The 13,522-nt window shown below is 37.8% G+C and overlaps 1 protein-coding gene across 15 annotated transcripts in view; it reads right to left on the bottom strand.

Moving 5' to 3' along the window:
• LOC101792090 (potassium voltage-gated channel subfamily KQT member 1) overlaps positions 1-13,522 on the bottom strand; it is a 524,294-nt gene that overhangs the window by 442,234 nt on the left and 68,538 nt on the right. For all 15 annotated transcript variants that reach the window (XM_038173114.2, XM_038173122.2, XM_038173117.2 and 12 more), the window contains 4 exons: positions 9,241-9,351; positions 8,195-8,290; positions 7,203-7,331; positions 5,102-5,264 (listed from right to left, as the gene is read on the bottom strand). In XM_038173114.2, coding sequence (XP_038029042.1) covers positions 5,102-5,264; positions 7,203-7,331; positions 8,195-8,290; positions 9,241-9,351 — 499 coding nt within the window. The remainder of the gene's footprint in view (positions 1-5,101; positions 5,265-7,202; positions 7,332-8,194; positions 8,291-9,240; positions 9,352-13,522) is intronic.

Genomic DNA, 13,522 nt, shown 5'->3' with positions numbered 1-13,522 from the left:
CATCAACAACAAAGTATCTGCTCAGTCCAATTCAGAGTGATTGGTGATCTAAACTCTGGTCCTGATCCTAAATCAGGCAGAACAGAGTTGAATAAATGCAGAGGGGAAAAAATCAAAAGCTGCCAGATTTAATCAGAAGCAAAAATGTGTTTGGCAGAGGCAGCTGATCTCTTCCTCTTCATCTCCCCTTACACCAGCTCCTTCTCCTAGATCTACTATCCTACTTCGGTCATGCAAGGTAAACCACAGAATGCACTGAAAGTACTTTCTCGGGGCAGCCGGGGCTGAAACAGCAGGGACTTAAAACTCCAGTAGAAGCATTTGGTTATGTTTCCACAATTCTTACTCTCACAGTCAAGTACCATTGGTAACTATGGGTCCTGAACTGACAAATTTTGATATTAAACAGCCCTATACTGAATATAGGTTCTTATTGTAAAGCCACCAGCATCTGCTACTCACCTTCTTAAGAGCACGATGTTTTTCAGAAGCAAAGTATCTGGATACTTTCCCTTGCTAATTTGGAGCATATCTTTATATTTATCTTTTTTTTTTTTTTTTTTTTTTTTTTTTTTCCTGACTTACTGACAGTTAGGCAGACTGTCAAATGCTTTGGTGTTTGCTTTAGTCTGTTAATTTCAGCCATATGTTTTTTATCACCTTTCACTCAACTTGTCAGCACTGGAATCTATGAATCCACTTAATTTAAAATGTTTGCTTCTTTATATGTACTGCAGATTGTAATCTATCTATACCACTGAGGGAAAACATCCCTTTTCCCAATGGAAATGCAACCAGTTTCCAGGAACAACCAACCTAGTGCTAGATAGGTGAATTCTGAAATGTCAGCATCCAAACTAGTATTATAGAAAGAATTAATCAGCATTAACACTATTATGCACTTATATAAAAATGTTTGCAAAGGTATTCTGAGGAGCACTGAAAATTAAATATCTCCCTCTCCTGTTGAGAAGTTACTCTTTTACAGTTTTGGTTTGAATAGGAAGATGAAAATATGTCAGCATGCAAGAAATCCCCAAAAGCAAACAGAAAAGCATAGTGATAAATAGGGAATTTTGTTTTTATCCCAGCAGAGATTTATCACTGTGAGAGTTTTGTGACTTTGACAAATTTTACAATAACAAGTTGTGTATACAATCTACAGTAACTGACAGAGAATAATATATTCCATCTGCTGGAGAAGTTCCAAGAGGCTGACCTGTAAGGTCCAAAAGTTTTCACATTTTTATAATTTTTTTTCCTAATAAAGTGTTATGAAACAGTTATTCAGTTCATTTTGAGAAGCATACATTACAGTGTATAGCTGTTATTTGACTATGAAACTCAAAGGCACATAAGAAAATTTGAGTTGCATTCAACTGTTATTTGTCATTCTTGTATTTGAATTTGTCTTTATGACCTATCACTCACTTTTGATATAGTAAGTAACTAACATCTTGATACTTAAGTGCCTTGTTTAAATCTTACAGGCACGTTAAAGATGCCATAGGTCCTGCTGCAAGGAACTATGTGCTGTACATAGTACATTCTGGTTGACAGAAGTAGAGGTAAAGTTCAATTCCTAGACTATAGAAAAAAAATTATGGCTGTAATCTCAGGTGAGGTGAAGTCACTGAGGAGCTTCAAATCATTGCAGAAAAAAAAGTTAAACTGTGCACCCTGGTACAAAGGAGTTCTCAACCGGAGACAATAGAAATGCGCGGAAACAATATGTTGCACTAGAGTATCTTCAGCATCACAGTTATTTCTGAGAATTGTTTTTTCAGCAAATCCATGTCTGTTTTGGCTGTTCCTTTTAATTTCACAGAATTTCTTTCTAAATATCTTTATCTTTTCAAGAAATTTGACTTCAAGGAAACTATTACTGTGGAAGGATTTAGCCTTTCCATTCCTGCAAGGATGGTCAAGTTCTTAGTGATATAGAGCACACTACACTAGTCACACCACAAATCCCAATATGCATAACTAAGTCAAGTGGTGTTTGTCTTTTGATTTATCAAACGTTTCTTGCAAGATCCAGCCAGCTATGGCACATAAAGATCTAATTCCTACATTATGCACTATGCTTTTTTTTTTTTTTATTACACATACAATTACAAAAAAAAAAAAATTTACACATACAAATATTTCAAGTGTTAAATTAATGTTGATCTTATCTATAGGCATTATAAGGCTCCCCTTTCTCAAACTTTCAATTTAGAGATAAAGCAGAAAGCATCTTTATCTAGCCTTGAAAAATATGCCCCCAAACAATTTTTGAACAAGCGAAGATGAAGCTGGGTGGATGTGGATACACTAACAGGATATCCAAAGAAAAACCTCAGTTTTCATGAAAAAGAGGTACATTCACATTATGCACTTCCTGAATCAAGGTAAATTTCTCCATCAAGGAAATTTTAACTCAGTTTCAGTCTATTTTCTTCCCAGAACAAGGCATTTTCTTAGTGAGACTGTTATTCCTTTGACTGCAGTTGCCAGGCATTTGTTTCAGGTTTCCCTACAGTCTCTCACATCTGACTGAAGCAGCAGACAAGAAGAGCTGTTTCAAAGCAACAGCTCTGCTCCTCCTAAGTCAGGCCTATAAAAGTGATCTAATTCAACCTCAAAGTCTGCCATCATCTGTAAAACATCCAGCCGCAACAACCAATGAATAAAATATTCCACTATAGCAACAGTGAAATAGAAGCTGGCATGCTTCTTTTCAATTTTTTTTTTTTTTTTTTTTTTTTTTTTTTTTTTTTTGCCTTTTCTAAGAGAGACTTTAAGGGAGGAAAAAAAAAACACCCTCACTTACAGGCTTGCAACCTAGTACTTCTACTTCCCAAGAATAGAAGCCTATTAATTCTGGCAAGGAGATCTTTGCTGAGAGAAATCAGGTTTAAATTTTTGAGAGGTGTCAAGAATGTTCAGTCAATTGAGCAATCAAGTTAGCCTGGAATCCTGGAAGCTTTGCACCAGAAGGAATAAATCAGAAAATCAAATGAAGTGTGACTTACCCCTGACACTAGCAAAGGAAAAAAAAAAAAAAGAAAAAAAAAAAAGATTTGGTAATGGAATAATGTGCATGGTTGAGTCTCAGAATGAGAATAAATTAGACTAACTATAATAAGAATTGGAATTGAACAAGAAAGCATTTTCAGAAAAAGGGTGAAAATGCTTTCATTTTGCTCTGCTACCCAGCTGTAATGTTAAATAAATAAATAAATAAATAAATAAATAAAAATTATACAGGCTAGTCCTTTCAATCTTTCTTCTGAGGGACAGAGCTTAGCTCAGACTAACATTGAAGGAATACAGCTATACAGCTGAAGTGAAGATACAAGCACTGGCTGAGGCATGATTACAGGCAACCTAGTCCTCAATTCTTTATTAAAGTTAGAAGTTACACCATTGCACTAGACTTTTTTTTTTTTTTTTTGCTTCTGTCCATCACTGACTGATGATGCCACAATACTAAGACACACTCAGCTAAATCTGCACTGATATGATCAGCAAGGGAAGCTGCACATTTCTAATAAACAAGGGTGTTGAGAGTTGTTGTATTCTGTAAAGAGTAAAACTTTTAATCCAGCAACTTCATAAACCACACCATTCACCCCTTTCCCAGAAACCTACAAAAACACAGGAATTGCCAAGCAACAACACTGTCAAAAATACTGTCATTGCTGAAAAGCATTCTTGACCTCAACAAAATGTGACAGAAGGAAAATCAAAATATAAACCAGAACAAGAATGAAAATCTACACCAGAAGAAAAACTCTTCCTCCCAGAACAACAGGTTCATGGCTATCAATTGCATAAAGTAGAGTCTTGAAGGTCTTTCTAAAATGGTAGGAGCAAAATGCTCCTACTCCTTGCAGGTGTGTTTCAGTATACCACAGGTCTCAGTCAGATGTGGAATAGCAGGCAGCTAAGTGCTCTCACTTGAATATAGTAGGTTAACAACACTCTCTGGCAAATCTAATGTCAGAACAGCCCAGTAAAACTACTGCATTTGATTTCATTCAATACAGAAGACATTACACATTCACTCTGGGAGTAAAAATATTTAATATACATGGATATGTATTTAATTAAAGAGATCATCATGTCAAGACTACAGACATCCTCTCTCCAGGCTGAAACTGTGTCAGCCTCAATGCCACATAAGAGCTATTTCATGCAGACTTGACACTTGGGTTTAGCAAGGACAGATGAAAACTTAAGTGAAAGCAGCAAATGAGACCATACTTCAGCGCTACTGCCTTTGACTAGGATCAGCATCTTTGGATACCTCAGTTGGCCAGGTTTTGCATGCTTCTATGCAAAACTTGGCCAGGTTTTGCATGCTTCTATGTACAGAACATAACTCCTTGAACTATGAGGAAGCAGTTTCTCTTTAAGCTAAAGACTTTAGCAAATCCAGAACTTGCATGTTTCTCTTCCCATCACTTCAGACAAAGGAAGTCAGCACAATGACTGAAAAACTTTCCAAAAAAGTACTTACTTCATTGTAAACAATGTTATTTTATTACCCACCTTCTTTAAATGAAGTTCATGGTGGAAAAGATTTTTTACAAACACAACAATATCTTAGCTCAGCAATAAAATTCAACCACTTTCCATATTGAAATACAACCACTCATAGCACCACAATATTTTAGTGAAGGATTAAACAAAACACTTATCAAAACCGCTTGGTTAACAAAGAGATGGATAAATATTTCATGCCTATCACAATTTATTTGCACAGTGTTTAAGAAGGTGCTGTAAAAAAAGTAAAGTTATTTTTCCTATTTTATTTTCCTTTCTTCAGGCTCTATGTGAGGTAAAGTTTAATAGTGACATAGGAAGCTTTCCATCCAGCTGAAATAATTCCAAAATATAGAATTTGAAACAAAAAAGGTTTCTGTTTTTTATGTTCACACCACACATCTAAAAATTTCCTTTTGTATTTCTGTTACTTTGTGTCTCCCTGTAATTTTTGACACATTTTTCTTTACTGATTACTTTTATATTATTTTTCACGGAAATTTTCTCTTCATTGGTTAAGTTACTGTTAACATTCTCTCTTAAAAATGGTAGCTTAAAAGTAAATTACCTCCTGGTTCATCGATGTAGAAAGACACATCTTTTTTGTCTTTTTGTTCATCAATATGATCATAAGTGATCTGTGGAATAGATAAGGCATTCTCTCCTGGGTTTATAACAGGTGCAGAACCATTACCACAGCCTGGTTTCACTTTTCTTTTGGATCTTCTAGCCTGTGGAAGTAGAAAGAGGATGATATCAAAACACAGTATGAAAACCAGAAAAGAACCTCCTTGTACAATAAATTCATCTCAGCAGGATTATTTATTTCAGTGCAATTGTAATTCAGTAAAAATGCTACTTTCTTGGTTAATGTTTACAGAATGGCTCATTTTAGATTATTATTTTAAATTTGGTAAGGGTGACTCTTAAGGGAAGATGCTTAGCACATTCTGAAAATCAGTTATCAATTAGAATTTTATCAGTTAGAATTTCTGAAGCCATATCTGAAACTCAAGTCACCCAAAATATTAATCATTTGAGTATACAGTAGCTTGGGTGCAGCTTTTCTTCATTGCTAATTAAACAGATGGCTAATTAATTGCAGGCTTTGAAATATGAGCAAGGCACTGGGTGATCTCAATTAAAGAAAGTTTCGATTTTGGCTGGGCTGACTTAGGTACTTCAGCAGGAGGTGGAACCATGTAACACTATTTTATTACAGTCCACGCTGTCTTTTGGAATGAGTTCTTCTGTTCAGATCCGCAAGCACTTAAAAAAAAGCATGTTTGAAATTAATCAAACAGGACAAGAAAAATAGTAGAAATGGGAGTTTATTTTATATTGTGGATGCATTGCCATTCGTCCACATGCATGGGCTTTTATAACAGGAAAAGGAACTCTAAATTCTTTAAGGAACAAAATTCAACCATATGCACAAGATCAGTATCCATTTAAGTCTTTAAAATAAGGGGCCATGTAGAGAAAAGAGAAAAGAAAGAACCATTAAAGTTAATGAATTAGGGTTAGCAATTTATAATGAAGTTCAAGATGTAGAGCTTAGGGATATGGTTTAGTGGGTACTGTTAGTGTTAGGTTAGAGGTTGGACTCGATGATCTTGAGGTCTCTTCCAACCTAGAGATTCTGTGATTCTGTGATTCTGTGATTCAAGTTTGATAATATGTTAAGGGAACTCATGAGAAAAAGAGGGAAAATACTAAGGACAAACAATACTTTTTCCAATTCTCCCAACAGGTATTGCATGTTGTTCAACGACACCTAGTACTCAGCCTTACTTCTGCTTTACCCTTTTGCTCCTGGCTGTTATACATCAAGTTAAGGAGTAACTAGTCTCACAACAGTGGCTCTTCTCAGCACTGAGCAGACTGCACTGCTCTAAAGCCAAAAAATACACATGCACACAGATCATATTAATAAAGGTACCTGCACATGCTGTGGAGTAATCATATTGCAATTCTCCACTGAGTGACAAGCATTGGTGGGACCTCATTGCCTAAAAGCAGGTGCCATCGACCACTTTAGAAAACCGATGTGTCTGAGCTAGTCCTGTTGCAGCCCTCTCTCCAGAATGCATACTGAAGTCTAGGCAAGCCTACCAGTGAAACTACATACCTATGCTTAGGCAATCCCACCTGCACAGACAAAAAATATTCCAATTTACTGCAGCCAATGCTCAGGAATTAACTCAAACTTCCATGTACCCTCAAAGATAAAACACCAAGGAGGGATGTGCACGAGCAAGACAAATGCAGCTACTCTCAGTCAAATGAGTGTGAATGTAATTTCTTTAACTAGTTGCTTCTTTCTTCCTGTATGAATTACTGTGCAAAATGAATACAAAATGGAGAATGGTATCAACGACTTATACAATCTTCAAGAAGGTAGAATAGACTTCAAAGGGAGTAAAATAATGGAGAATAAGCATCTGTCAGATCAGCAAGGCAAATCTAAAACTAGAAGGCATTAGTCCTTCAGGAATATTGTAAGGAACACTAAATTGATCCTGCTATGGCAAAAGGAAAACAAAAGTCCCATTGAAAATCTCTCTCAGCTCTCCAAATTCTTTGGACTCTTCATAAGGATTTTGACAAGTTATCCAACAAAATTAAACCCAAGAACAGAATAGCTAGCTCTGTCGAGTCTATGTTACCTGTTTTCTCAGACTAGGGCTAGATGGCGCTGGTGGTTTTTTGGGGTTTTGTGCAGGTGATGTAACATAGATTTTCCATGTTGCTGTAGAACTGTAAGATTTCTCTGCCGCATAGCACCGCCACAGTGTCTATAATAAAATCCCAAAACAATATTCTCAGTGTATAAGCAGGAACTGTTTTGCTGGATGTACATGTCAGAATTTGCTGCAAACCAAACTGACAGCAATAGCTTCAATCAATTTAAATATGATTCAAAGGCTTCTGACTGAAATTGCTGTGCTATACCAAACAACATGCCTAATAAAATTCACTCTTCCCCTAAATACAGCTTCAGTGAGGCACCAGGAAATATAGTCAACACAGTAATTTTAAGTATGCTCTCTGTAGTATTCTCCTAGGAGCTGGGGTCTAACCACTGCTCACAGCAAGGAAAACCGTCCTCCAGAACAGTGAATCCCGACAAGTATATAACGCTGCTGCTTCCCCTCTTCTGCAGCATCACACATTTTAGCATTTGCACACCATGTTAGTGCATTCTTTATATAATATGAAAAGCTATGCTGAGACATTTTTCTAAACTGAGGTGTGTATACATATATACATATACACATTCTTCACCTCTGAATTTGGCAAATACATAGGACCTAAAGGAATAAAAAAATGAAGTTAACAATTAAAGATTATGACAAGGATTTTAATTTATTATTTTTACTAGCTTAAGTTTACTTTAGCTGCATCCAAATACTGTTATGATGCCTGCGAATATCTGGTTAATGAAGCCTCCTGAGTTCACTCATAAGAATGGATGTGGGACAGGCAGTTATCTAATTCTTTCTGGGGACTGAAGTGTACCAAAGAACCTCTGTGGTTAAACACAGCTTGTAGATTTATAATAAAGCCCAGAAACTGTGATTCTCAGATAGTACATAAACTGCTAGGCCCTACTGCCTATCTATCACTCTCCTATATATTTTACTGCTAGGGGTCTGACCTGAATTAGAGAAGCTGCTGCTGGGATTTGTCTGTTGAAATGCTTCTGACGTTGCTTCTGCTGTACTTTCAGGGCAAAACCGGACCCTAGAATACCCTAAATATAAATAAAAATACTGGTGAGACTTCAACGTAATTTTATGCACGTAAGCCAAACACTTAATGCATTAAATAAATGGCCATTTTAAAAAAGACAAGTTTTCAAACATCCACAGTAATAGAAAGCTATTTATCTAACAAAATTTAAGTTGAGCATGTTGATGTTGGCATCATATGACTGCAATAAATAACGTGTTTATTGCAGTCTATAGGTAACATTAGCCACAGAGGCATTCACAAAGTGGCAGTCACATTTCAAAGACAACCCTACACAATGGTGGGGGAAGCAAACGCCAATGTCATAGGACTGATCTACAGCTGTTCTTTGTACTTGTTTTTAATTTCTTAAAAAAAAATATATAAAAAAAAAAATAGGCAGACCACCCAACCACCCCACACAAAGCCACAACTCAGTTTGATTTTCCAGGCAAAACAAGTAACAAAGAAGTCAGATATACTTTATGATTTATTCTTTTTTTTTATATTCTTGTCTATGTGTTCCCCAATCAGTTATCTGAAGATTCAGAAAGGCCAGCAATGATACTTTACAGTACTGTGTAGAAAAGTAAATGCAGTTTCCTAAATTTCTTCGTTGTGGCACAGCTTCTCTTCTCAATACCCCAGGTAGTTTCTACGTAATCATAAAATAGCAGAAACAAAGGATGTTTCACCTCTGCCACTGACATCATACTGATTGAAATAAATCTCTCCCTTTCTCCAGAGTAGTGAAAATATCTCCTTCTTAAAATGCTTATCTCTAAAGAAAATGACTATGGTAGAAAGACAGCAGTTTTATTCATTTTTGCATGTGCACAAATACACAAACATAGTTATAGATGTGCATGCAAGTAAACATTCTGAAGCAACACCCAGCCCATTATTAAAGGTGCTGGTTTTATCTGTGCAGTCCAAGTCAAACACTTAAAAAAACATCCAAGTTCTACTTACCGCTGGTAGAGCAAAGAAAGATATAGCAAATACCGAGAAACAGGAAGCAACTGTTTTCCCAATCCATGTCTGGGGAACTTTGTCTCCATAACCAATTGTTGTGACCGTTACCTAGACCAGAAACATACATCTTATTCACTGCAATACCATACATGGTTTTCCTCAAGAGCAAAGGGAACTAAAAAAGGGAAAAAAAGGAAGAGGAGTAAAAACAGTAGGAGATATGAGTATCAGGAGATACAAGTGGATCAATGGTGTTTGGATTTGTGTGTAAGGAAAACATAGGAGCACACTGAACATCACTGTAGGCTTATTCTGTTTCTATATTCTTTAGCAGGTATTCACAAATGGCCACTGCTGGAGAAGTGACACCAGGCTTGACCCAGGAAGACTGTTCTCACAGTTAGTAGCTGTCTGTTTACATCCTCCTGAATTGGAAGGATGAACTCTATGGGCTTGAAACCATGGGCTTGCAGTATTTTTGTTTTTAATTTTTATTTTTAATACATATTAGTTGATAGTCAGCTGAATATGAGCCAGCAGTGTGCTCAGGTGGCCAAGAAGGCCAACAGCATCCTGGCTTGTATAAGAAGCAGTGTGGCCAGCAGGGTTAGGGAAGTGATTGTCCTCCTGTACTCTGCTCGACTCGAGGTGTACTCAGCACCTCAAGTACTGAGTTCAGTTTTGGGCCCCTCACTACAAGAAGGACATTGGAATGGGCTGCCCAGGAAAGTGGTTGAGTCACCATCCCTGGAGGTTTTAAAAGATGTTTAAATGCAGAGCTTAGTGATATGGTTTAGTGGAGGACTGGTTAGTGTTAGGTCAGAGGTTGGACTCAGTGATCTTGGAGGTCTCTTCCAACCTAGACAATTCTGTGATAGTTTACAGCGTTGAGAAGTAAGCCTTAAAAATCACTGAGTCACACACAGCAGATGCACAAACATTTGCCAAAATTTGCAGTCAGGCAGAAACGCTAGCTGTGTCAGGGCAAGCTACTCACTGTACTGGCAAGAAAGATAAGGGACAGAACTAACACTACCACAGCAGAACCCTCATATCAAGATGAGAAACATACTCCCAAAGAAAACATTTCAGTAAACCAAGAACTAAATACAGCTGAGTCCCATGTTCTTAATCCTTTTTTTTTTTTTTTTTTTTTTTTTTTTTTTTTTTTTTTTCCCCTCACAACTACAGTTCCCTGAGACTTAAAATTGCATTTGATCCATGGAATGTATATTGCTAGATCTGCTCATAGTCTGTCAGGGTACAGCTGGATGTTTCTTAAGGGACAGTGATCACAGAGCCAAGTGGGATAACAGTTCCATGCTACCCAACCGGGAAAGATATGAAAACAGTGGCCAGGTCCAACCAAGAGATCATAGATCTCTATAGATCATAGTGATCTATATAGATATAGTGGTCTACAACATCACAACATGAGGCAGAACCAAGATCAAGCCAGAAAGTCACCCTACATATTCAGGTCAGAAACAGGGAAGTCTACAACCAAGCGTAGCTTTGTTTCAGGTGAAAATCACCTAAACTCCAGCACAATTTAGGCATGAAATGAGAGCACAGAGCTAGGCTCAGAACCCATGGGTGGAGGGAGGGTAGATGCTACAGGTCATGCTTATTAGGGCCATTAAAACCAGTTATCCCTTTAGGGCCATTAGAACAACCCTCTCTTCTACCTCCCTCCTCCTGAGAAATATCCTCATGTTTCTCAGAGGTCTGGGATCAGGAGGAACTTGCCGTAGAGAGACATCACCACTATGGGTTATCAGTGGATTTTTCCAGGGTATAGAACTGGAATAGGGACAGGAAACTGGAAAGGGACATGGCATGAGTGACTTCGTGCTTGGTAGAGGACAGGCCACCTGTCAAAAGCCACAGAAGCCAAAAGGCCTGAGAATGACAGAAGAGTTAGGCTACCCCTAGTGAGTCCCGGCAGGCTGGAGAAGAATTAGTGAGGAGCCCAGTGGTCATTAAAGGTTTGGCACTGTAGGGAGATCAGAGCACAAAGCTGGTCTCTCAGGAGGGTTTATAGTGAAGCAAGGGACAGCTGCTCCCACAGAGAAGGTGAGCCAGAAGCCAAGGGGCTCCAAAAATGGCTAGAAAGGGGCCTCCCTACCCCATACCTAACCTCACAGATGGCAGCCATATCCAAAAGAGAGTTCAAAATTGAAGGCAATGAAGGAAGCCTGAAGTCAAGAGTATGTCAGCCCACAGGTTGAGGTCTAGAGCACAAGAACATGACCAAGCTAAAGGCCAGTTCCCATTCAGCAAAGCTGAGGCAGAAAGGAAGTGCCCAGTGCTGTGCTTAAACAGAGCCTCTGGGATGTGGGTGTTCCAGGTGTGGCTGGTCAGGCACATGGTATGCACAGCCCTGACACTACAGTATGCATGATGGCAGTATGGCAAAGTAGCAAAGATGACCTCTACCCATGAGAGGTGGAAAGCTTCTGGTGAGGAAATATAGGCTTCTGTCACTAATGTCAACCACTTGAGAGAGCTTCAACTAGAAAACAAAACAAAACAAAACAAAACAAAAAAACGTACTTCTATTTGGCAGCTCCAGCTCTAAACCTGATTCCCTTCACTTTGCTCTGAGTGGTAGCAGAAATACAGCCAAAACAGACATAAAAGAGACATATAAATCTACACTGACTGTAAAAGTGGGTGTGGAAATATTGCCTTTTATGGGAAAAGTCACTGACATACACTTAGATATTATTCACAAATAGGCTTTTGTGGAAATTAAAATATATATTTATATCAACAATCAAGCCATGGGAACAATATATTTCCTCCTGCTCTGAGAGCAGTTCTGCAGAATGCTGGAAGGAAAATTTGAAGAGAAAAATAACCAATTACTATCAAATTGAAATTTTCCAATTTCAAAAAAATCAGACTTGTGTTTATTCACCATGAATTTCTCATTTGATGACGTCAACTTTGTAGTATCTGTATCCTCTAATGAATATTATTACCTTGAACTGCAGGCTGCTCTCAGCAGGAACCCTGTCTTGTCAGGTGTTTGTCCAGACATAGTGTGGCTTGCCCATGAAATGACTCAGCCACTGCAAACTACCAGCAGTACAAACAGATGAGTTTGCCAGCCCCCAGAAATAAAGCATACCCCCTAAAACTTTGAAACACAGTATGTGTTAGCAGAGAGTGGAGGGTTTTAAAATAGTGTTTCTTTAATAGCTCTTCAGCTCCTCAGTGCACCTGAATGACCCCTTCAAGTCTAGGATTTTTCCTTCCTTTTCCTCCTCTTATAAAAGTCTTCTTGTCTTTTTGTTCTATTTTGTTTTGTTTTTTGTTTGTTTGTTTGTGTGTGTGTGTGTCTGTGTCTCTGTGTGTTTGAGTTTTCCAGCACTGAGGACATAAAAACAAACTGCAGCAATGTTGAGCTTAGTGTTACTATGGAAGATAGCATGAAAAACATAACCACAGAAAATATTGTTTTTCATCTCTATAGGAGGTATGCATTTGGCTTGCAGATTCCTGCAGGTGCCTGAACATGTCTCAGAAAGTTTCTCCCTTGCTACCTTAAGAGGGTTCCTTCTTGGTAATCTAGTTAGTGCATTGAAGTATGTGGAAAGGATTATAGATAATATAATGCTCTGGCTTTCTTAATCACAGTCAGGTTTCTTTTTCCTTGTACATCCAGAATTTATTAGTTAGTTGCCCAGAGAATGTTTAATAACTAGGCTTTGACACCTGCTTCTTAACACAGATTTCCTATATCACATTCCAACTGGTATGCACATGCTCTAATGCAGCCTCCAAAAGCATATATTTACACTTCAGAAAAGCAAGAACTCTAATTTAGTAGAAGACAACACAGCTTCTCACATGCTTTAAGACAGCCAGGTGTGCTGAAGTTTGAAGAACCAGAACTGCACACATTAAAAAAAAAAAAAAATAGTATTAAAAATAAAGGGGTTCAGACCACCACCTCTGGTATAGAAATTTACTACTGGAAATTCTGAGCAATTGTTCCTAAGGACCTCTGCCAGTTAACAATGTTTTACTGGAGACACTATTTAACTCAAGTTCAGTAGTATAGAACAGTCACATTTGTAGCAAAAGCAATAAGTTTTACCAACATCAAGAGGCAAGAATGGAGGGACCAACATGTCCTTATTTCCTCAAGAAAAATATTCTGAAAGGATGGAAAAAATACTGTGACATGGGTTACAACTCTGGCAGGCTGACAGTTCTATTAGAAATGCTTCAGCATTTGCTCTAACATACTATAACTTCTGAAAATAGT

This window comes from Anas platyrhynchos, chromosome 1 (assembly GCF_047663525.1).
Source record: "Anas platyrhynchos isolate ZD024472 breed Pekin duck chromosome 1, IASCAAS_PekinDuck_T2T, whole genome shotgun sequence".
NCBI classification, from domain to species: domain Eukaryota; kingdom Metazoa; phylum Chordata; class Aves; order Anseriformes; family Anatidae; genus Anas; species Anas platyrhynchos.
The sequence above is the reverse complement of the archived record's forward strand: the minus strand, read 5'-3'. Positions and strand labels throughout refer to the sequence as shown.